Source organism: Halichondria panicea, chromosome 15, assembly GCF_963675165.1.
Source record: "Halichondria panicea chromosome 15, odHalPani1.1, whole genome shotgun sequence".
Taxonomy (NCBI): Eukaryota; Metazoa; Porifera; class Demospongiae; order Suberitida; family Halichondriidae; genus Halichondria; species Halichondria panicea.
The window spans coordinates 5,803,435-5,826,462 of NC_087391.1; the positions used below are offsets into that span (position 1 = coordinate 5,803,435).

The following is a 23,028-nucleotide window of genomic DNA, read 5'->3' on the forward strand; positions in this document are numbered from 1 at the left end:
ATGAACTTATGAAAAGTAGGGAAACGGTCGTCATACCAAAAGCTTTTGCAGCCTCCAGCTCTTTTAGAGAATAATCGGCCTGGGAACAAGACCTTTAATTAAGACTTTCCTTACCCACTCGATCTGGATCACTACAAGAAGCTGTGATATAAAAGCTGCTAAAATGGTGTGTTTGTATTAATAAAGAGCTATTGATAGTTACACTAGGTTGTGTGTGCGTAGTCACTGCCCTGGTGTCCCTGTAGGCAAAGGTGTTGCGTCTTGTTCCCTCTCGGCTCGTGTCCTCAGTGGGCGTGGCTAGAGGCATGAGACCACCCTCCACCATTAGGCTCTATGTACGTTACTCCTAGACTATATGACACACACTAACCCTCCTCTGATTGCAGGCTAGTTCTATGCGTAAGGAGTACGACACATTTGGTGAGATAGAGGTCCCTGCTGACAAGTACTATGGTGCTCAGACTGCACGCTCCAAGATCAACTTCCCCATAGGAGACGAAACAGAGAGAATGCCAGTATGTGTGTGGTGTGTGTGGTGGGCGGGAATGCCAGTACATGTGTGTGTGGTGTGTGGTGGGCGGGAATGCTAGTACATCTGACATATGGCTGTATGTGGTATAATACCACGCTGTTGTCCCCTCCATGCAGTTACCAGTGATCCATGCCTTTGGTTATCTGAAGAGAGCTTGTGCTGAGGTCAATAAGGATCATTATGGACTAGACCCCACCATAGCAGACGCCATCATCCAGGCTGCCACAGAGGTGATACCTTAACCCTGTTACTATGGCAATAGTTAACCTTGTGTGTGTGTAGGTGTACAGTGGTAAACTGGACGGGCACTTCCCCCTAGTAGTGTGGCAGACTGGGTCTGGTACACAGAGCAACATGAACGTCAACGAGGTTATCAGTAATAGGTGTGTGTGTGTGTGTGTGTGTGTGTGTGGGTGGGTGGGTGTGCGTGCGTGCGTGCGTGCGTGCGTGTGCGTGTGTGTGGGTGTGTGTAATAGTAATAGGTACGTATTTAATGCAATATGTTAATTAGCTATTACACATAAGAAAAGAGATCAGTAAGCTACAGAACAGAAAAAATAACCTCTTCTTTCAGGGCCATAGAGATGCTTGGCGGAGTGAAGGGATCCAAGACTCCAGTGCATCCAAATGATCACGTCAATAGAAGCCAGAGCTCTAACGACACCTTCCCCACAGCCATGCACGTTGCTGTTGCCATGGAGATACATCGCTGCCTTATTCCAGGAATTAAGGAACTTCACGCTTCACTATCCGAGAAAATGACTGAATTCAAAGATATTGTGAAGATTGGAAGAACACACACTCAAGTAAGTAGAGTTGAAGAGTAGCTATTCGTTACTAGTAAGGAAGTTTCTGCGTAGAAATCCAAAGGGACAATTGATAATATCATCTTCCTCCGTGTAGGATGCTACTCCCCTGACTCTGGGTCAAGAGTTCAGTGCATATGTGACTCAGATGGTGAATGGATTAGCACGTATTGAAGGGACTCTCCCTCGCCTCTATGAGCTAGCCATCGGAGGGACTGCTGTGGGGACAGGTCTAAACACTCGTGTGGGGTTTGCTGAACGTGTATCTGCTAAACTAGCAGAGCTAACTTCTCTGCCATTCACAAGTGCTCCTAATAAGTTTGAGGCCCTTGCTGCTCATGACTCCATGGTGGAGGTGCATGGAGCTCTCAACGTGCTCGCCTGTAGCATCATGAAGATTGCTAATGATATTCGCTTCCTTGGATCTGGCCCGAGGTCAGTAATACCTCCGGTAATGGCCGGAGATTGTGTGTCAAGACTTCGTGTAGTTTACCAGTAACCTTATTGAAAGCATTCCTAACAGTCCAATATACTAGCTATACTAACCCCCCCCTCCCTGGTAGGTGTGGTCTGGGAGAGCTGAGCCTGCCTGAGAATGAGCCTGGGAGTAGCATCATGCCAGGCAAAGTCAACCCCACTCAGGCCGAAGCTATTACCATGGTTACAGCACAAGTCATGGGCAATCAGACAGCCGTCACGGTTGGCGGTAGCAACGGACACTTTGAGCTCAACGTTTTTAAACCTATGATGGTACGAAATGTCCTCCAGTCAGTTCGTCTCCTTGGCGACGCTAGCCACTCCTTCTCTGTCAACTGCGTACGAGGAATTGTTGCAAATCGTGAAAGAATTGATAAACTGTTGAATGAATCGCTGATGCTTGTGACTGCCCTCAACCCTCATATTGGATATGACAAGGCAGCCAAGATTGCCAAGACTGCTCATCGTGAAGGCACCACCTTGATGGAGGCAGCCATCAGTCTCGGCTACCTCACTCAGGCCCAGTTCCAAGAGTGGGTGAAACCGGGGGACATGCTAGGACCTAAAGACTGACTGACATTTCAGTGATAGTTATAATAGGGACAATATCAGCTGTTGCAATTACTGTTTTGTGCATAAGTTAATATTGATGGCAGACAACTGCTGCAACAGCTTCTTACTATGACGACAATTCCCCTAGTTTTTTTTGCTCAAATCAGGTCAAAGGTCAACTTACTAGACCCACGTGGCAACAAAGAAGGATAAAATTAATTATCAAAGATGTGCAAAAGTTTGATTCAGTGTTTGCTGGTTGCTGCAGCCTTGAGAGTGATGCTGCCTGCAGTGGGAGTTGGTGGCGTGGGTGAGGAGAGTGGTGTGGGCGAGGGGAGTGGAGCTGGCAGTGGTATCCTGCAAGCTGTGCAAGATAGACAGTTCAGCATCAATGTGAGATATGGTTGGCTTTGAATAGTGCATGGTATAAGTATCTCTATTCTGCAGTTGACTGATGTGATCATGCCGGTGTGTACCACCAATCAGCTGCTCTCTTATAATGGAACTGAGTTTCTCTGCAAGGAAATACGTGGGTGTCAATAGTTGCATTGCCCTCTGATAGTATACACACACAGCTGAGAGGAAGTGTGTCTGCCCTAGTCCAATGGTGGGCACGGACGAACCTCCCACGTTCCCACCAGAACCACCAGGAGGTAAACTACAAAGCGATTGTACACCACCTTATTGCAATGATGATTATTCACTGCTGCAGGGTGTCCTGTGTTTGACCCTCCTGATGGAGGTGGCTTTGTGTGTCTACCTAACATCACAGTCATCCATTGCTCTGTGCTGTGTGACAACAGTCACGAGTTCTCCACCACTCCCCTCAATCCCTACCACTGCGGCCAGGACACCAGGTTCCAATGGGAGGACTTCACTCGTACAACCCACAAAGACCTTCCTCAATGTTCAGGTGGATGCTTATACAACTAGTAACTTGCCTATTATGTTTTGCATCCTTGCATTACCAAATTGTCTATAGCTGCTTCAATATGCACTAATACTGCAAGTTCTTGTACAGGTTTCCGCTACACACTGCGTCCCCTCCATCGGGCTGAGTACTACCTCCCTAGCCCCTGTCCACTGGTCACACAGACTGAAGCCGACACTGTCAAGACAAGATTCTGTGACCTCTTATCAGACTTTGTAGACAAAGACCAAATCAATTGTACCACTAGCAATGCCTTTATTCAGTGTCCTAAAACTGCCGTAACCACAGTGATACCTCCAAATCACCCAGAGTTGAACCCATGATCATTGCTCAAACTGTTTCATTGTTTTTGAACACATTTTTGATTGTTTCTGAATTGGAATGTTGTTTACTGTCGATGTCTTAGCCACAAATTGGATTAGTGGTGATTGCGTGCGCATTGCGTCCTTGTCATCAGACAAGCCTCCATACTTGCAAGCATGTCTTGATGGAATAATGCAGACACTACATCAGCTACTTGTGCTCCTGGCAGCTTCTGTGCTCAGTGGAGGTCTTGAAGACAACCTGTATCAAGATTATGACGCATTTGGAGAACAGGTAGATGACACAAATAATTAGTAGATCTAGCTATGAAAATGCAGTACCTGAGTGTGACTGTTTCCTCAGGACGTAACTGTTCCGCCATGTGCAACAGATGAGTTCCTCACATCCAACGGAACACACTTCCTCTGCCAGATACTGCGTAAGACCCACCCACCCACACCCACGTACACACACTACCACCCACACCCCCACCCACACTACCACCCACACTCACACTGTAGCTGATGTTGGATTCTGTGATTGCCCTGGCTTGAATACCACCCCCACACCTGGTGTTGGCAACCAGACAAGCACTCCTGTTGCCCCCCTACCCCCTTCAGGTACACTACGTTACTAGTATTTTTCCCCTTTCCCGGGACATTGTTCTAAGCAGGCCTAATGTCAATACAGCTATTACAATTATCTTAGTATTGATATTTATATTGAAATGGCCTCAGGAAAGTAGCTTACCAAATTGCTTGTTTTCTGAAATATACACAAGATTAGAGTATAATTGTTATGCATCCATCTTCCCATGCAGGGTGTCCAGTGTTGAGCCCCCCCACACGCGGTGCATACGCTTGCCTCAGGTCCCCCACAGCCATCTACTGCTCTGTGTTGTGTGATCATCGCTTCGAGTTTTCCAGCTCTCCCAGAAATCCCTATTATTGTGGAGAGGCCACTCTGTTCAACTGGAGGGATTATCCTAACGGGGCTATTCGCACTTCTTTACCCGAGTGTACAGGTGAGGAGAGCTTCCAATTAACACTTATTACAAGTCTTAGTTATGCAAGCTTAGAGAGATGCTTTTGCAAATGCTGTGTTAAACACTGTTCCATGGGCTATAAAAAATACTTATCCCGAAAATAGAAAATTATGGCTCGTTCCTAATTTGGGAGTAAAACATACCATCTGAACGAGCTCTTTCCAAGCTTTTAGAATTGAATTTGATCTAGTTACATGGTATTTTCCCAAATACTTAATTCCTTTTTCTCTCCTATACAGGTTTTCGACACAGACTCCGCCTACTCCACCCCTACGAGAACTACTTGCCCGCTCCTTGCTATGGCCTCTCTGATCACACGGCTTGGATCATTCTACAAGACCTGTTTGCAATCCTCAAAGATGGTTGCTCTGACTGCGTGATAGAGGACTCTTATATAGAGTGTGCTCAGGTGCCAGCCAGTGCACAGCTCTACTCTGATGTGGCCAATGCTAGAACTGACTAAAGAAGAAGTAACTAAGTATCTCACTTAAAATCTTTTTTCTGTGCAATCATTTTTTTGTGGCATATCATAATTCACTGTATGTAATTCAAAGTTTGACAAAAATTTGTTGGTTTTATCAACGCAAGTTACGTATAACAACATGAGAAATAAAAATAAGATAAAAGTTTAAGTGCATATGATTAAATTTATTGTTTGACGACCAAGTCTGCGTAAGGGCTGGGTTGGTTGACCTTTGACACGTCAATAGCCTTGTAGATGTGTGGTATACGCCACTTGCTCTTTCTGGGTACATCATAGCCTCCGTTCTTGGCCCCGCCCACCGGCTTGCAAAAGGGGGAGGGCACTGCATAAACCACACTGTCATCCTCACACTTGTTACGTCGAAGCTTCTTTCGTTTGCTCATTTTCGGAGGTGGTGGAGCTATTCTCTTTGGCCGGAATCGAGAGATCTTCTTCACTTTAACTGGCGCTACTGGCACAGGTTGAATAGTTTCTTTTCCATTAGAGTGCAAAATTCCATTCCCATTATCGCATACAGACTGAATGTTTCCGTTCCCATTAACTGCATCAGGAAATGGCATAGAGGTGTTCTTGGAGTGAGGGGAGGGGGTGAATGTGGTAGCCTCCTCCCACACGTTGGTGGACTCATTAGTCTTCTCCTGCATTTCCTCAGGGTCCACCCACAACTCAGGAGGTTGAACACCCTCTGTATATACAGGGGAGAGTTATGCAAACACCACACATCAACAAACATGTAATTGCATATGCTTGTCAGCACTTAAGTAAGGTAAACATTACAATGTATGACTTCAGAGAAGTCTTGTGGGATAAGGAAGCTGTGGGCAAGTGTTGGCAGCCCATACCCTGAGTGCTACTGTGGCTTCAAGGCAGCACATAGGGACACCTGTTGTTAGGTGTCTAGCTATGGACTATAGTGACTGGCAAACATGGGCAATCACATTTATACTCTGCAGGCAGCAAACTATATATAGTCATACATAGGTACGCACACACATGCATTGGACTGAGAAGAGTTTTGGCTAACCTTCAAACACGTATTTCTTAATCTCAGTTTCTCTAGTTTTCCTCCTACAGCATATCAAGCAGACAACGAGTAAGAGTACAGTACAGCTCACGAGAGAGATGACCAGTAGGGCTACTAGTACGATGATGCCAGTGACAAGTGTAGTGAGTGATGGTGTACACAGCTGGGGTACAGGAGTACTGCACGCTGTTAGGTCCGAGGCTGGTAGTGAGGGGGTGGATGTGGAGGGTGTGGGGAGTGTGGGGGTGGATGTGGAAGGTGTGGGGAGTGTGGAGGGTGTGGGGGTGATGGTCGCAGTGGTACTAGTGTTGCTGGTATTTGTTGTATCTGCAAGTATAGAAAACAATAGCTTGTGAATAATTGCCTCCATATGTCAGACTCACAACTAGCCACAGTACTGTAGTGCAGGCTGTAGCTAGCTATAGTTTACCTTGTGCAAGAACAGTGCTCAGGCATGGACCTCCCAGTAGCACCGACAATATCCAGCAGCACAGAGGCAGTCTCAACGACATGTCAGCTCACCTAAAGAACAGTAGTAGAGTAGCTACAAACTTACTAGATCTATATAGCAATAAAGAAATTATAAGCTACACTGCATATGTAATGATTCTGCTTTGCTAGAGCTGATAGAGCAACAGCCTTTGCTCAACTCACAGAGATGCTTTGAACTGCAAGAACAAGTGGTAATGGAATAGGCTGACCTCATATCCACAAACCTTATATGGTTTTGAATCCTTTTGTGGCAAGCGTGCAGAGTACGGATGCCACATAATTATGCATACTGAGATGTTGGCAACTAAACACACTGTGACAGCGGTAACACTCACAAATCATGTGTACACAATAAATAACTTTCAACGAAACAGTGAGAAGGGATAAGAAGGGTTTTGCTAGTGAAGTTAGGTGCTATGATATTGTTCAGCATAAATAAAAAGTTCAGAGGAGCTTTGTCGAGTTGACTGTAACCGGCACTCCTTAGTAAAGCTGAAGTTAGCTTTCAACCGACTTCTAAACACTGAAAATAGTGTGGAAAACCCATTAAAATCCAGAGCCAACTAAAGCAGAGTATGCACGCACCATTAGCTAGAGGCCCCTGCCATAACTTGCAGAGGAACACGCCGCCCTCCTTTAGAACAGAGTGGGATAAGGCCAGTGCTGACTCAGCTAGTTGCTGTAGAGATGAGAAATGTGAGAGGTCAACTCAACAACAAGAGGTAGTCAAGATGAGTACACACATTGCCAGGTTGGGCATTAGATTAATTACAGCTTGATTGAGGACCTGCCAAGCAGCCAATGGAGGGAGGACACACACAAACACTATTAAGCTAGCCAGTAGACATGTATGTGTGGGTACCCTAACCAGGTCACCATATACACCTCACACCATATGTAGCAGTACATACCATGATCTTCTGGTGATCCATCTCACGTATACCAGAGGCATTAGGAGCCATGTCACTGCAGCAAGCAAGCACACTGTTATGCAGTATATGTGTATATATACTAGTACAGAGGTTTGCAGAATGTTTGCAGCAAGTGCTGTGCAAATTAAGAGCTAGTGTACACTGTGGAGTAGCATAATAACATAATAATATAGACATTGTACTAGCAATGTGGTGAGAGGCTATAAGATACCACTGATGTAATAATTAGTATTGAATAGTGTTCTGCGTGCTTACTGTAGATGCAGAGATGTTGAGCTACTTACGATAACAATGCCACCTGCTGAGTATGCTATAGTTTGTTTTGGCTGTGGCTATATATCCCCGTTTTTTATACTTTTATTTCGCACATGAAAAACTTTTGCGAACGAGTGACCCATATTGCGTCTAACTATTGCGTTCTGGCAGGGACTTGTGTCATACTCATACCAGTGCCAGTATAAGGTTTTTTATTTTTGTGAAGTGATCGACGCTCGGCAAAATATTCTATCTATAAACCACAGAGTACATTGGCTCTTAAAAGCTTTGCAGAGTACTGTTGCAAAGATTCTGCAAACCTTGTGTAAGTAGAACAAGAAGTCACTGAGCTCTACTATACATGCAGACCTCATAACCACATCAGCCCCTCGACGTCCCAACAGCTCTCTCACTCTCTCTTGTACTAGAGGGTCAGTCACATCACTGCCACCCATCACCAGCACCCCAGGCAGATCAGCAATCTCTATGGGGGGGGGGTAGGGAGGGCACAGTGGGGGGTATGTACAAATGCTCTCGAGACAAATTGCTCAATTAAATAATCAAACCACTCAACAACCTCATTCAATAACAACAATGTTATCTCAAGTTCTTAGGAACCACAATACATTAATGGGATGCACACAAGCCATCAGGATGCACTCACTGACCTTGAATGTCCAGAGCCACCACCATCCCACCTATATAGAGTGTTGCTAGGTAACTATCAGTACCCCACCCACACACATGACCACAATTAGAGGCACCAGCAGCACACACAGACACACTTACCAGGCCTCAGCCCACCACTAACTAATGTATGTAAGGGCTATAATAGAGTTTCAGATTCAACCTCAAGCAAAACATTAGAGGAAGCATTCCCACCCACCTTGAGTGTTGGTTGAGGTGGTGGTCACCCTCTGAGCTGCCACCTGGGACCATGCCCCAGGGCTAGCACCACAGTCAACCCTCTGAGCTGCCACCTGGGACCATGCCCCAGGGCTAGCACCACAGTCAACCTGCAGCAGACACTTCCTACCATCATGCTTCACTAGTGCAGGGGATTCACTGCATATCAGCAAACACAAACACCTAATAATAGTGAGTGGGTGGGTGCTGGGAGACACAACACTGGAAGACACCGGATATAGTGGGAAAGAAAAGGGGAGAGTTGGGGGGGGGGGAGTGGGGGCTTCACTGGTTAGTGTGGAACACATACTGACAGTGGCTCTGCTGGCTAGGGTAGGATCTCACCACCACAGCTGGGGGCTTCACTGGTTAGTGTGGAACACATACTGACAGTGGCTCTGCTGGCTAGGGTAGGATCTCACCACTACAGCTGGGGGCTTCACTGGTTAGTGTGGAACACATACTGACAGTGGCTCTGCTGGCTAGGGTAGAATCTCACCACTACAGCTCCTTTGTTTAGGAAGCGGAACTTATCGTCCAGTTCAATCAGTTTGTAGGCACTCCGACAACGATACTGCTCCACAACTGCCCTCTTTACCAGCGGATCCTGCATAGCAACAGTGCATAGCAACACAGTGATCAGAGAGAGACCTCACCTTCTGTTGTCGGTGCAGCCATTTGTTGGAGCTTGTTCCTTTAGCTCTCGTGCCAAGCAGTGGTCCTCGTAGATGCTTCAGTAACTCTAGTCTCCAGTGCACTAATGTCTTCATGTGTTATGTGTGTTGTGGTATACAGTAATCACATAATAAAGGAACACACCATTCTGGAGAGTTGGGGCTCATGCCTGAATACTACTTTTTACTGCAACGATCTTTCGAATTTTCAATTCATAAATTGTTAAGAGAAAATTCGGCATGGAATGTGCATACTACTGCGCATGCGCATTTTGCAATAGGACAAACATAATTATTTAGCTTACACAAAGTGCTATAATTATGTACAAAATGAAGTGGAGGACTGACAGGCAATAATACACAACCATTGTTCACACTCAATCATTACTGACAATGTTATAGTTATAGTTCAATACGTGCTGGCTAGTAACAGTCGCCCTAGCAGCCTTGGATACAGCACACTAGCATCCAGACAAAGATCCACCAAGGACAGAAGAGGCAGATGATGAAATGGAGGAGATGGTTGGTAGAGTCTTGCTGTACCACCGTCGTGTGGATCTGCAGGTGAGGGGAGGTCATGTGATTGTGGGTATATACATAATGGTCATGATTACAGGTGAGGGGAGGTCATGTGATTGTGGGTATATACACAATGGTCACGATTGCAGTGTATTTGCACAGAGAATTGCCAACAGCAAAACCACAATTAGATTGTTAACCTGCACTTTAGAAGAGCCAATAATGCCACATCTGATTCTACAAAAATAATTCTAGTGCAGATCTGAGAAGAGTAAAATAAAGACAGAACCTAAAAAGGCAAGTTGGGTCGTCAAACGGTACTTAACAGGAGTTATGAAATTTAGGGAAATTATTTGTAAAGAAATGAAGAGTCCCCTAAGAGGGAATCAAAGTGATCTACTAAGCCACCACCCTAACCACTAAGCCACACCTATTCTGTCCCAAAGCTATCACTATTTATGCCCTACCCAGAGATATCGTGATTGCAGTGCACTTCCAAATAGCTACCTCTTGAAAAATGTTTAGACTAAGAAATTATTATCTACAATTTAATGCACATCAACTATGTACATGTAATAGGAAGTAAGCACAGACACATGTATGATATGATTAGCGTCTACAACCAGGTAACCAGTATTCATTACTCCTATCATTGTGTACTATACTCCCCTTAGTGATTCCTGCACACACAAAAGGTTAGGGTCAAACACAGCTGCCAAGCCAAGCTGCCATATGCTCAGCTAAAAGTTAATGTATAAGTATTGCAAGTTCTAATCTAAAGGTGCTGATTTTAAGACCACTTTGAAAGTAAACAAGTAGAAAGGTTTGGGAAACAGTTTCAGTTCCACCAACACAGCCAGCCACCTATACACATCATCATTACACTAGTAATCACAAACACAAACACTTGTTATCATAAACAGTTAAAGCCTGAAATTATTGCTTCAGTACACACGAACACTCTCCCCCATACAACGCTAACTGTAAGACCAACAAAAGAAGCACTCCCACAAACAAACAAACAAACTAACCGCTGAGGGCTGTGATTGCACGACCACCACGTTGTTGCTGGTCTGCTGTTGAGCCTGGGGGGCATAGCCGGGTCCTGGTTGGTACCCCTGCTGCGGCTGGGGGTAGCCTTGTTGTTGTGGGGGGTAGCCTTGTTGTGGCTGCTGGGCATACGGGGAATAGCCAGGGGGCCCAGGCTGTTGTTGGTACGCCATTGCAATCACAGAACCTGGGTAGGGAAGGAGAGATAGAATAAAGGGAAGTCAGTTGCTTAAAATATTACAATCAGTACAGATATATAGCTTGTATCCATGTATCAGGCTTGCATGTAGAAATGTAGAAAGCTTGCACACACACACATAGTTTAATGCATGCAGTCTTATGGCATACCTTTGGTTGACAGTAACTGGTAGAGAAGCTGCGCTGATCCACGCACACAGTGCAGTACAGTACAATCACAGTATATATATAGACCTTCAAGAAGCAGTTATATCTGGCTAGGCTGGGGCAGATCCTTGTTTGGTATGATGGCCCACCCACATAAAGGAGGAAGCAAGGGGCTGGTTGAGCAGGTTGAGCAGCCCCGCCTACAAACACTCCAGCTAACATTTATTATAGTCTGGCCGGCTAAACAGAAGCTCTGTTGAAGACACGGGATATGCAAGTGGAGCTCAGATAGCAGACAAAGATGTACGGGCAGTGTTTAGTCTCTCTGTTGTTCCTGGTCCTGGCCTACCGCATCCAGCACACCGACTACAATGCTGCCGACATTGAGCGTGTCCTGAACGGTCTGCTCAGAGAGGAGACCTTCAGAGAAGTCAGTCATGCCACTCACCGTGTTGCTATTGGTTTTGGGTCCTGTGTCGATGTGGTTAGCGATGGTTTGGAGGTCCTGGGAGCGTTAGAGATACAACCTCCCCAGAGGCCAGCCCACTACGATACTGTCTCCAATGAGAACGAGCTAGCTGAGGGATTCGCTTATTTCTTCCAATATGGAGCTGCTGCGGAGTGAGTGGATTGTGTGTATTGTCTATACATGTCAATAATAGTGTATTGTGTTTATACCACACGTACTCACACGCATATTCACCTCATAGCTGTACATGGTTTATATGATAAACGTCAGGAGTGCTTAGCAACCTCTAATATCTAATAATAATAACGCATGTAGACGTGTCAAGATTGCATTATTAGAACTCAACGTTACTTTACAAGGATTCACTAGTGGCCTATTAACATACGATTGTGCTGGTACTAACTCATTTGTCATACCCTGCAGACGGTTTGTGAGTGATCGTGCTCTCTTCCAGAGCTGGGTGGATGCAGCCAAGTCCCTCCCCTCCACTTCCCTGGCTATTGGAGGGAATGCCCCGGTCATGGCTCACCGGTTGGCCCTGGAGGGATGGAAGGTCCTACTAGGATCTGTCATGAAGGAAGACACAGTCAAGATGTTGCACAAATCAATCAAAGTTGCTGGCAATGCATCACAAGCTTTGAGAGACGATGTTCATCTGCTACTAGAATACGATCTTGGTAGTGAGTGGGGAAAATACGTTTCCCCCAGAGCAAATCGTTACATTGTCCATAGCGACTACTCCAACATGATGTTAGACTCGTTAGACTCTTTTGTGGCTTCTTTGGAGGACTTTAACCCTACGCTAGTGATTATTGGTGGTCTGCAGATGCTCGATAATTCTCCATATGATCCTGACATCCGCACAGCCAAACTCAAACAGCTGTCTAAAGTGTTGGCAAGGCTACCAAAGAACACTAAAATACATTTTGAAATGGCCTCCTTCACAGAACACCGACTGATGGACGAACTGGTTGAGTATATTATCCCCTATGCTGATTCTCTGGGAATGAACGAACAAGAACTAGCCAATCTGTGTTACTTTATAGAGGCTGGTAATATCACCACGGTAGCAGACCCCTATCCTAGAGTAGCCACCGCCCTGGATCAGACCAGACATCTACTCAACCTGCTATCACAGAGACAATCTCGTAATACTAGAACTGTGTCGCGTATTCACGTCCACACCCTAGCCTTCCAAGCTCTCCTCGTCACCAAACACTCAACCTGGAGGAGCATGCACGCTGCCATTGCTAAGGCATCACTCACAGCTAACAGACATGTGTGCAAGTCCCCTAGGATTAACACAAGGAACGCTCGGTTGATAATGGATGATTCATTCTCTGTTAGTAGGGACACGAATGCACAGAGGATGCCGTTTATTGACTCTGCCCCTATCTCCTGTTGGAACGAGGCACTGGGTCGTATCTGTGTGGCTCCTAACCTGGTGTGTACCAAGGTGTTGCAGACTGGTGGAGGAGGGGACAATGTGTCCGCCGCAGGCCTGGCTCTACAAGTGTGAGGACACTCTGTGGACTGTTGTGTTAGTGCTGCTTCAGTGACCTTGATCTATAGCTAGTACTTTGTGTTTTTATGTAAAGACAATCTACCATTAATTATGTACATGTAAAGTTGTTTCAATCATACTAAGCCGACAATGAATTATAAAAACATTATAAAAACCTTATTGTGTGGGGGATACATACATAATATAAAAGTGTTAAAATAATGTGCAGCAGCTGTATAATTAACTACTCAGAGTATATTAATGTTCATCACTGGACAGGCTGTTAGTCCAGGGGCACCTTGACAGTCTCATATGAGGCATTCTTAGTGTAGGCCACCCTCGAGTCGTAGTCATTCTGGGAGGAGGGGTTAGATTATATACATGCGGTGCTCATGGATTATTTTAAGGACCTCTCTAGCTGTACACTCACCGTGCTGACGTCGTACCCTGAACCCTTGCCTGCCTTCTTGTTCTTACAGCACACCACCACAGTCTACAGACGAGGGAGGGAGTCAACACACACACAGCAACAACCATAGACAACACATGTACACCGCACACAGACAATAGCTACACACACCCACAGCAAGGTAATGGACTCACCATGATGATGGCCACGATAGCCACAACAGTCAGTACCAGAGCAACTACAATCACAGCAATGATCCACGGAGCAAACTCAACCACACCACTCCTCTCTGCCACCACTATATCACCAGAGGGCTGCAGGACACTGCTACCAAACCTGATCACTATGGCATCACTGCCAAACTGTGGGGGGGGGGGGTAAATTGGATGCGGTTTAATGTAGACACTTACGTCTTGTTCTAGCTGACTCAGCAAGACGGTCAGGTTAGCGTTGCTTGTGTCGGAGGAATCAGATAACTCTACAATGATGATGACACTGCCCTTCTCCACCTGTAACCAAGGCAACAATCTCTCACTGTATCAGAGCCACTACAGCATACCCACCGTTACTTCAGTGATCTGCTCTTGCTTGAGGTTGAGTGTATCCTTGTACATGAGAAGCAGTGTTCGAGTCACTTCACTGCGTGACAGAGGAGATCATGACTTGTGTAACACTCTATACAGCCTATAGCCTAGCGTGTTGTTCTGATAAGCAAACAGTTTGGAAAGCTGCTTTCGGGAGGTCATAACTTCACCAAAAATCAAGCATTCTGTAGCTCAATAGTGATGCTATGATTATGCCTCACTAACCGTTGTAGCTCCTCCTTAGCATTGTCATCAGTCACTATGCTGTCAAAGTCTCCGTTGAAGGGCATCCTCACTGTGGTTCTGTGACAACACAATCATCATTAGACTATCTGTATTCATGACAATAACATACGGTTGTCTAATAGGTGCTGTGGAAGAGCAGTCCTTTCTTGTGCAGTTGAGAGCTCCAAATGAACACTTGCTGTGAGTGAGAAGAACCTTAATAAACACACCCACACCACCCACACACACACCCACACCACCCACACTACCCACACCCACACACACACCACCCACACACACACACCATCTAATACTCACCATCTGATGCATTCATCATCAAACACTCCTCCATGCTCCACCCTCATAGCATTGATGGAGCACCCGGCTGTAACGTGTACAGGTCATGTGACATATTGTAGTACTATCAAGTAGCTACTGAATACATGCAGTGGGAAATCGGACATTCGCAACACAAGTTATGGCCTATCAAAGTTAGCTGGTACACTTACTTGGACAACGGTCATTAGTGCAATACTCCTCACGAGGCCATCCTGGCGTGCAGAAACTATGGAAACAAGAATATAATATTCCGTACACACACACACTAGCTATTGACCCACCAACTGTTGCATCCGTCTCTGTCCGGGTATGTATCACCAAATGGTATCAAACTCGATCGATCGTCATCTCTCAACTGACAGCCTATTAATTATTATAATTATGTGTCACTATAATTATAAGTGGGTGTGGTCTTACCGCAAGTGGGCCTTTCCCGGGCTCCCACTGTGACAGGATAACCATCGTGAATATCCACACACCAACAGTATTCATTGTAGCATTGGACAGGGGCAAAGGTTCCATCGCTATCACACTCGGGTACAAAGGTCGTGTCGGCCACACCCACACGTGTTCGTCTCAATGCCTGACAGAGTGGAGTGATGGGTCGACCACGTGTACACTGGTTAGATCCACAGCTAGTAGGACAACACAGGCCATCATCACTGCAGTCTCTGTTAGTAGAGCAGCTATCTTCCTCACAGTCCACCAGGCGGTCAGTGATGGGGGGGCACTCACGAGGGGTCTCTGAGATATACTGGGTGTTGGGGGGTAGGGTATTGCAGCCCTGCTCATCAGAGCGGTCCCGGCAGTCAATATAGTCGTCACAGCGGAAGTTGGCAGGCAGACACTCCCCGGTGCCACACTCGAACCCACCATCACAGTCAGCTGAGTGGGGTTCAACTATCAGGCAGTGCATGGCCACAAGCAATGCATACAATAGGTCAATACTGGGCCATAGGATAAGTGGGGAAGAAGGCATAATGTACAAACTTATATCAATTTAGCCCCTGGCTATAATGCAGTGGCGTACATGGTGGTTCGGGGCAGTCCCTCTCATCAGAGCCGTCCTCACAGTCCTGGAAGACATCACAGATCCTCTCCTCACTCACACACCCTGATCCATCTCTACACATCTTCTCATCATCCTCGCACTCTGTGGGGAGGTAACAAAGAATGAGGAGATGTTGACAACTCACCAATATCAGAGCAGGTTCCTCCGCAGCACGAGCCATCAGACACGAACTCTGAACCCTGGGGGCACGCTATCGCGGGACAGCTAATGCCCTAGAGGAAGAGAGTAGATTTTATCAAAGAATTATCCTTCAATGAACCTATCAACACAGGCTACTACATCCCACTCACCAGACACTCATCCACGTAATCCCCACCAGGACTGCATCTGTCCACACACTCTGAACCATTCTGGAAGCGGTTCTCGTTACCATCACAACCACCATACCCAAACTGCTCACAGCGTCCGCTCGTGGCATTGAAGAAATAAGATGGTATATAAGCCCGACACATACCAGTGTCAGTTGGTAGCAGACAGAGGCCTGCAGGGGATATAGATTATGATAGGGTAAATGGGAGACATGTACAGCACAGCTACTGAAATTGGACGTTTCTAACACAGCCTATCAAAGTTAGCTCTGAAAAACAGGTCTATAGCCGATGGATAATGAGCCTGATAAAGTCCCAACAAAAAAAACATTATTATAGTATAAAAAGTACGTTTTAGTTTGGAAATTGGACAATTCTATCAAGTTAATTATAGGCAACCAAAGTTCTACAGCTACCATGCTCCTCTGTGTATAATGGTTTGGGGACTCTTTCAGTCGCCATAACTCGATTTCCGTGGGTTCAATTTCAACGATTTGTGATTAGCTGAAAGCTCAGAATGAAATGGTATATCAATGTACAATTTTGGCCAAAATTTAATACCATGCATGCACAGGGCGAAAAATGATAAAATTAATGACCCCAGCCAAAGTTTAGTTTGAATGTCTCTTCATAAGCTTTCAGAAAATCATAAAACTGTTGAAATTAGATCAACGATACTATAAAGTTATGGCTGCATGCTTGTCAACTACACCCCCTCTACTAGAGTAGCACTCACTATCTGGTTTGCATGATCGCAGACAGTCCCTCACTGTCTTATACTTGTTGTCATTGCCTCCACATCCTCCCCAGGTGAACCTCTTACAGGTGGCATCCAGGGGGTCATAATAGTAGGCGGGGTTAGACCCACGACATGGACCAGTGTCAGGCTCTGCACTACAGCGAGTGGGTTCCTCACAACCAATCCTAGTGCAGGACACTCCTCCATTATCACCACACCAGCTGTATAGGGAAGAGGGGGGGTAACCACGCTACTATATAGTGTGTCCAGGACTGACCATGTGTTGCAACCATCAGAGGCTGGGAAGGATTGTCCAGGATAGTAGGTGGAGCCCTCGTAGGGACACGCTGCGCACACAAACACATTATTGATATTGATATCACTATTGAAATGGAACTAGCTACATGTACACCACACATGTAGTACGTGCGTATGATGACATGTTACAATCATCACTCACTGATGCAAGACGGCATGGTTCCAATGGGACTCCGGGGGGACGTGGGCAATCCAGTATTAGTGTCCACACACCAACAGAAGGAGCCGTGACATTGAGTGGGGGCAAAGCTGCCATCAACAAAACAGTCAGGTAGGAACAGGCCTAATGGATGGCTAGCAGAACCAGATAGAGCAGCATCAATGGCATCTAATACAGCCAGACAAGGCCTGGTGGGTTGGACCGTCCCCTGGCATGTTCGACCACACCCACTACGACAACACACCTCTCCATCGTCTGAACAATCATCATCAGCAGTACAAGAATCATCACTAATAACACAAGTGCCGAGGAAGTCAGTTGCCGAGGTAACGGGACATGTGGAGGGTAGAGGATAATAGGGAATGGAGTCTGCCACTTGACAGGTTCGTCCACAGCCATTAGAGCAGCAGAGACTCCCTCCAGTGCAGTTATCATGACTCCTACATGACTGTACGCAAGTACCAATAACATCACTGTCAGGGATTGGACACTGGAGGAACTCCAGGGGAGTGGGGCGATCTGTGCGTGCATGGTGGATCCAATTATACAATGAAAGGAACTTTAGCCATCCTCGTAATTATGTATTATTGTTGCTATGGAGACTTACTTGTTCCACACATGTCAGTGACATTGGCACGATCTGTTCCATTGAAGTACCAGGCGTTACAACCACCGCAATAGTTGGCTTGACAGACAGCATCAGGGAAGCTGGGACATCTGGAGACATCACAAGGGTTGGTGAAGCATAAAGCTAATGCACTGCCATCGTCACAGGTTGGGCCATCAACACAACCAGCGGTGACATCATTGCCTTCAGCATCATAGAAGACAGCATTGCAGCCTCCACAATAGTTGGACTCGCACTTGACGTTAGGAATGTTAGGACAAGAGCTAACGACACAGGGGTCAGCAATGCACCGCACAATAGGCACATCAGGGGGGCACTCGCCTTCAGCTGTGGGGGGCAGTGTGTGGGGTGATGTATGGGGGGCAGTGTGTGGGGAGTAGTGTGTGGGGGGTAGTGTGTGGGGGGTAGTGATACACAACCACGAAAAGTACACTATGAGTATCCTCATTCCTTACGTTCTCCCCCTACACAGACCCTGTTGCACTCCTCCTCTGTCTGGTATATATTGTAGCCCTCACTGCTCTGACATGGAATGTACCCAACATCAGTACATAGACCAAGCTCAAGGTTGAAGGTCCATCGTTGTTGAGGGGCAATCAAGCAGAGGGGCTCCTGATCATTAGGATAGATAGTAGCCAGACATGTGCCTACATAGAGAAGAGTCACTTCATACAAGATACCTCCCCACCACCACCCACACTCACTCGTGCTGTTGCAAGCTCTGAGGCAGTCTCCAATGTTCTCAAAGTTGTTCCTGTTTCCATCACAACCACCCCAGTCAAACTGAGAGCACACTCTGCGTGTCTGATCGTACCAATAGCGAGGAACCACAGCATCACAGTCGCCCACATCAATAGGCTGGAAGCAACGGTCAGGACAGTAGCGATAAGTGCAGGCTATCGTTCTCTGCTCAGTGCAGGTGCTGTGTGGGAGAGGTGTGATGCAGTGGTGTATGAATACCACAGCTAGTTACCATGTACTGCATCCATCAGGAGACTCGAAGCTATCTCCAATAGCAATCATTCGATCATTAGGACCCTCACAGAACTCTATACACAGGTACAAACATCACTGACCACACAAAAATGGTTATTATTATATACGTAAAAATAAACAGCCTAATAACAATTAAGGCTATATAATTATTGGTATGCCACAAGAAGTGCTCTATAAGTAACCAATATAAAGCTCACGTTCACAGTCAATCTGTGTGCAGATGATGTTACCATTCTCCCCACAGGTGCTGTAAGGAGACATGACATGACACGGTGGGTATACATGGCTGGAGCTTACCAAGTGTTGCAGTCAGTGGATGGCACTGTATGGTTGAGTGCATACACTACATCTCCCATAGTGCAACCTGTACACACGGACACACACACTAGCACACCAAGCCTCGTTACTATGGCAATGATGACTCACCGTCACAGCCATCCCTCCGTACACAAGTCAGCAGTCCATCACCACTGCAAGAGCTACATGCAGGGAACAAGTGCATGTCACTATATATACACGATCACCACTGCAAGAGCTACATGCAGGGAACAAGTGCATGTCACTATATATACACGATCACCACTGCAAGAGCTACATGCAGGGAACAAGTGCATGTCACTATATATACACGATCACCACTGCAAGAGCTACATGCAGGGAACAAGTGCATGTCACTATATATACACGATCACTGCAAGAGCTACATGCAGGGAACAAGTGCATGTCACTATATATACACGATCACCACTGCAAGAGCTACATGCAGGGAACAAGTGCATGTCACTATATATACACGATCACCACTGCAAGAGCTACATGCAGGGAACAAGTGCATGTCACTATATATACACGATCACTGCAAGAGCTACATGCAGGGAACAAGTGCATGTCACTATATATACACGATCACCACTGCAAGAGCTACATGCAGGGAACAAGTGCATGTCACTATATATACACTAGCACATCATATAACCTTTGACCTCCCATGACTAGTGAAGGCTTACCAAGTCTGACACAGGTTGGGAGGAGAGTAAGATTCTCCAGCTCGGACGGTGGTCCCATCGTCATGACGACAGATAACAACAAGTTGTACGCAAGACAACACAAGATCACAATCATTATACAATGGGCAGCAGCGTTGACGATCAGAACACCTACAATCCTCCTGAGAGTCACATGACATGTTCTGGGGTATAGAGCCACTGGGGGCGGGGCAACCTCGCTCTGTGGGAGGTAGGGTGAGGCATGCATGGTGGGGGGTAGGAGGTGGCGGGCGGGACTTACCGGGGCAAAATATTTCAGTGCAGCTTATAGAACCATCGTCCCCACAAGTGCTGCAGAACATTGTGTAATTGAGTTATGCTAAATATGCTAACTGTATAACACAAACACAATGTGCACTGCTATGGCTGCTCTCACCAAGTATTGCAGTCATCCATGAATGTCTCCCCAGAGTTCAAGAGGTTACCAGTGCGTGTCTGACACATGAGGTCAAGGGTCGAACACACGGTACCCCCACAGTTGTTCTCACAGCAATAGGAATCTTGAGAGCAGTCAGAGTCAATCTGACACGTGAAGGCACATATCCCCGCCGAGTCAGAGCCCAGGCTAGAGGGATCAGGGCACTCTCCTGTGTGTGTGGGGTGTGTGTGTGTGGGTGGGGGTAGGGGGGTGTGTGTGTGTGTGGGTGTGGAGGTCAGGGTATAGAAACGAAATGAAACAGTGTTCTATAGATACCACACTGCACAGCTGGCTTACTGATGCAAGTTCTTTCACAAGAGATTGTCCCGTTGCGAAGACACGTGCTGTACAATATACAAAACAAAGAGCAATCGAATGATATCAGTCTTGAATATCAATCAACAACAATTCCTGCTACACACACAACTGTGACACACTCACACACACACCACCACCTGCTAGGAGCACACACAGTACACACCCACACACACCACCACCTGCTAGGAGCACACACAGTACACACCCACACACACCACCACCTGCTAGGAGCACACACAGTACACACCCACACACACCACCACCTGCTAGGAGCACACACAGTACACACCCACACACACCACCACCTGCTAGGAGCACACACAGTACACACCCACACACACCACCACCTGCTAGGAGCACACACACCCTAATATATAGATATAGTCTTCCTGCTCACCATACAGTGCAGCTGTCAGGGTTAGTGATGGTCCCCTCTGGAACGATCATGCCTTCCTCCAGTGTACAGCCCGACACAGGTGGCACACACACAGTACCAGAGCAGCTGTCTATCTGACAGCACATATGATTCAAGGTACAGGGAACGTCCTCACTGCAAGTCTGAGGGCATGATCCAGATAGTGAGGTGAGGGGTAGATCAGCAGAGGGGGCAGGGCAGGTCAGAGTAGCTGGAGGGGAGGGGGAGGGGCTAAATGTGTGAGAACACACTAGTATGTGAAGCCTAGCTGTGAATATACAAAGGCAGTACCAACAATATCCATATAGTGTGACTGTACCAACAATGTCCATATAGTGTGACTGCAATGTAATAAGAACCTAATACGGATCACATGAGGTAATTCAAACCATGAATTTTATTAGCAGGTGCTGTCTCATGATTGCATTATCATATCAGCCACACCATATGTGTCCGGCTGTTGTTGAACATGTCAAACAAAACACCGAACAACATAACAACGGGAACACTGCCTGTAAGTCAACCACACTCCCACACACACTCACGTCTGCACACTGGACAGCATTCGCCCTCAGGGGTCACTGGAGTGTACCCAGGCAGGCAGAGGGGTAGAGCACAGCCAATTGTCTGAAGGACATGCAGTGGTGAATACTTAGAGGTATTTTTGATGGATTGTTTTAAATTAACAGAAATAACTTATCTCTCTCAACCAGTTTTTGGACTTACTGCACACATGTCCACTGCAAGGGAGAAAACACAAGCAGTCAATTCTATCACACAATGTGTTTATATATATTTCGCCTTAACAGTCAGTCATTGCATTGTTGCCTAGTATGGTAGCCATGTTACCTGGGTCCTGACAGGCGGTACCACAGGCTCTGTTCATGCTACAGCAGACCTGGGAGTTAGTGCAGTCAGTGTCAGCTCTGCAGCTGTACTCTGGCCTCTCACATGTGGTAGTCAAGTCAGGGAGAGGGCACTGTGCACCTGCCAGGAATGGTGGTATCAATGAAGTTATTGGAACTAAACCACTTACTCTGAGCACACCTGGCGGTGACATCTTCAGTGGTAGAAGTGGTAAAGTTATAATTGCAGCCACCGCAGTAGTTGGAACAACAGGTGGCCTCAGGGTAGAGGGGGCAGCGTGCAGTCCTGCATGGATCCAGCAAGCAGTTATATATAGGAGTCCCAGGAGGACAGTCTACTTGTGGACACGTTGGGGTAGTGTCCTGAGCTTGTCCCAGTGCAAGGAGCGCTGCATATAGGGGAGGGAAGGTACTCGTAAACAGACCACATGCAAGTTGTTAGTTGACAAGCCTGCATGAATGCAGACAGCACTCACCAAGAATGGAGACAAAAACCTGCAGCAGAATAGAGCAAAGCATGTCTCACATAGCACGTCGCAATGATAGAAGTAGCTACCTTAAGTCTACATTCTGCATAAAACAGGTTGTATTAAATACCACCTAGCTTTGAATTTATATTTATATTCAGATTAAAATTAGACATAACATTGATGGTAGCAACATTGATGGTAGCAATAGACATAGGCCTGGTACATATCCTCACCTTTGTCTTCATGGCTGTCAGCTCAGCTACCAACTAGATATGGATATGATATGATAGTCTTGAAAGGCTTTCTTGTCCCAGTAAACAACGTGTGTCAGCAAGGGGGTGGGGCTCCTCCTCCACACAAATCCAAAGTGCCGATTTGTCTCTAACAGAGCTGTAAAAACAATAATTACTAGTAAAC

General features: G+C 46.4%; 6 protein-coding genes and 1 long non-coding RNA gene across 15 annotated transcripts; 5 read left to right on the forward strand and 2 right to left on the reverse strand.

The window, feature by feature from the left end:
* The first annotated feature begins 50 nt into the window (after positions 1-50).
* LOC135349350 (fumarate hydratase, mitochondrial-like) lies at positions 51-2,500 on the forward strand. 2 transcript variants are annotated; one of them, XM_064547876.1, is made up of 8 exons: positions 51-166; positions 246-335; positions 387-515; positions 649-762; positions 815-915; positions 1,107-1,338; positions 1,436-1,773; positions 1,902-2,500. In XM_064547876.1, the coding sequence occupies exons 1-8, from the start codon at positions 164-166 to the stop codon at positions 2,386-2,388; spliced, it is 1,494 nt and encodes a 497-aa protein (XP_064403946.1). In that variant the 5' UTR covers positions 51-163; the 3' UTR covers positions 2,389-2,500. The 2 variants fall into 2 exon arrangements, with proteins under 2 accessions (XP_064403946.1, XP_064403947.1); XM_064547877.1 differs by lacking the exon at positions 246-335 and having other exon boundaries at positions 82-166.
* Positions 2,501-2,530: 30 nt separating this feature from the next.
* Positions 2,531-3,694, forward strand: LOC135349357 (uncharacterized). Its single transcript, XM_064547891.1, has 5 exons — positions 2,531-2,760; positions 2,815-2,896; positions 2,943-3,020; positions 3,080-3,280; positions 3,389-3,694. The coding sequence occupies exons 1-5, from the start codon at positions 2,596-2,598 to the stop codon at positions 3,619-3,621; spliced, it is 759 nt and encodes a 252-aa protein (XP_064403961.1). The 5' UTR covers positions 2,531-2,595; the 3' UTR covers positions 3,622-3,694.
* A 21-nt stretch (positions 3,695-3,715) lies between these two features.
* LOC135349355 (uncharacterized) lies at positions 3,716-5,228 on the forward strand. The gene is made up of 5 exons (XM_064547888.1): positions 3,716-3,895; positions 3,965-4,040; positions 4,123-4,221; positions 4,422-4,625; positions 4,886-5,228. The coding sequence occupies exons 1-5, from the start codon at positions 3,794-3,796 to the stop codon at positions 5,107-5,109; spliced, it is 705 nt and encodes a 234-aa protein (XP_064403958.1). The 5' UTR covers positions 3,716-3,793; the 3' UTR covers positions 5,110-5,228.
* Positions 5,194-9,855, reverse strand: LOC135349353 (rRNA methyltransferase 2, mitochondrial-like). Of its 7 annotated transcripts, none has more exons than XM_064547884.1 (11): positions 9,559-9,855; positions 9,396-9,503; positions 9,239-9,346; positions 8,720-8,849; positions 8,502-8,531; positions 8,203-8,317; positions 7,558-7,612; positions 7,232-7,325; positions 6,585-7,169; positions 6,155-6,481; positions 5,194-5,815 (listed from the first exon to the last, which is right to left on the reverse strand). In XM_064547884.1, the coding sequence occupies exons 1-9, from the start codon at positions 9,559-9,561 to the stop codon at positions 7,054-7,056; spliced, it is 759 nt and encodes a 252-aa protein (XP_064403954.1). In that variant the 5' UTR covers positions 9,562-9,855; the 3' UTR covers positions 5,194-5,815; positions 6,155-6,481; positions 6,585-7,053. The 7 variants fall into 7 exon arrangements, with proteins under 7 accessions (XP_064403954.1, XP_064403956.1, XP_064403957.1 ...); XM_064547886.1 differs by lacking the exon at positions 9,559-9,855 and having other exon boundaries at positions 8,720-8,776; positions 8,810-8,849; positions 9,396-9,552; XM_064547887.1 differs by lacking the exons at positions 8,502-8,531; positions 9,559-9,855 and having other exon boundaries at positions 8,720-8,776; positions 8,810-8,849; positions 9,396-9,552.
* A 117-nt stretch (positions 9,856-9,972) lies between these two features.
* Positions 9,973-11,160, forward strand: LOC135349359 (uncharacterized). The gene is made up of 2 exons (XR_010398900.1): positions 9,973-10,029; positions 10,082-11,160. It is a non-coding gene; the product is annotated as an uncharacterized LOC135349359 (long non-coding RNA).
* A 363-nt stretch (positions 11,161-11,523) lies between these two features.
* LOC135349351 (ADP-dependent glucokinase-like) lies at positions 11,524-13,439 on the forward strand. Its single transcript, XM_064547878.1, has 2 exons — positions 11,524-11,948; positions 12,220-13,439. Exons 1-2 carry the CDS (start codon positions 11,629-11,631, stop codon positions 13,313-13,315), a joined length of 1,416 nt encoding a protein of 471 aa, XP_064403948.1. The 5' UTR covers positions 11,524-11,628; the 3' UTR covers positions 13,316-13,439.
* LOC135349346 (kielin/chordin-like protein) lies at positions 13,423-22,984 on the reverse strand. Of its 2 annotated transcripts, none has more exons than XM_064547871.1 (35): positions 22,845-22,984; positions 22,618-22,636; positions 22,312-22,530; positions 22,125-22,262; positions 22,002-22,015; positions 21,821-21,902; positions 21,258-21,486; positions 20,840-20,886; positions 20,501-20,711; positions 20,366-20,415; positions 20,086-20,305; positions 19,505-19,557; positions 19,376-19,442; positions 19,276-19,325; positions 19,056-19,131; positions 18,787-19,004; positions 18,538-18,729; positions 18,062-18,409; positions 17,437-17,973; positions 17,254-17,323; positions 16,974-17,197; positions 16,220-16,410; positions 16,054-16,141; positions 15,888-16,010; positions 15,275-15,742; positions 15,139-15,220; positions 15,028-15,083; positions 14,837-14,903; positions 14,649-14,717; positions 14,519-14,596; positions 14,273-14,348; positions 14,120-14,218; positions 13,904-14,071; positions 13,731-13,793; positions 13,423-13,655 (listed from the first exon to the last, which is right to left on the reverse strand). In XM_064547871.1, the coding sequence occupies exons 1-35, from the start codon at positions 22,854-22,856 to the stop codon at positions 13,584-13,586; spliced, it is 4,776 nt and encodes a 1,591-aa protein (XP_064403941.1). In that variant the 5' UTR covers positions 22,857-22,984; the 3' UTR covers positions 13,423-13,583. The 2 variants fall into 2 exon arrangements, with proteins under 2 accessions (XP_064403941.1, XP_064403940.1); XM_064547870.1 differs by having other exon boundaries at positions 22,618-22,711; positions 22,845-22,880.
* Positions 22,985-23,028: the final 44 nt, after the last annotated feature.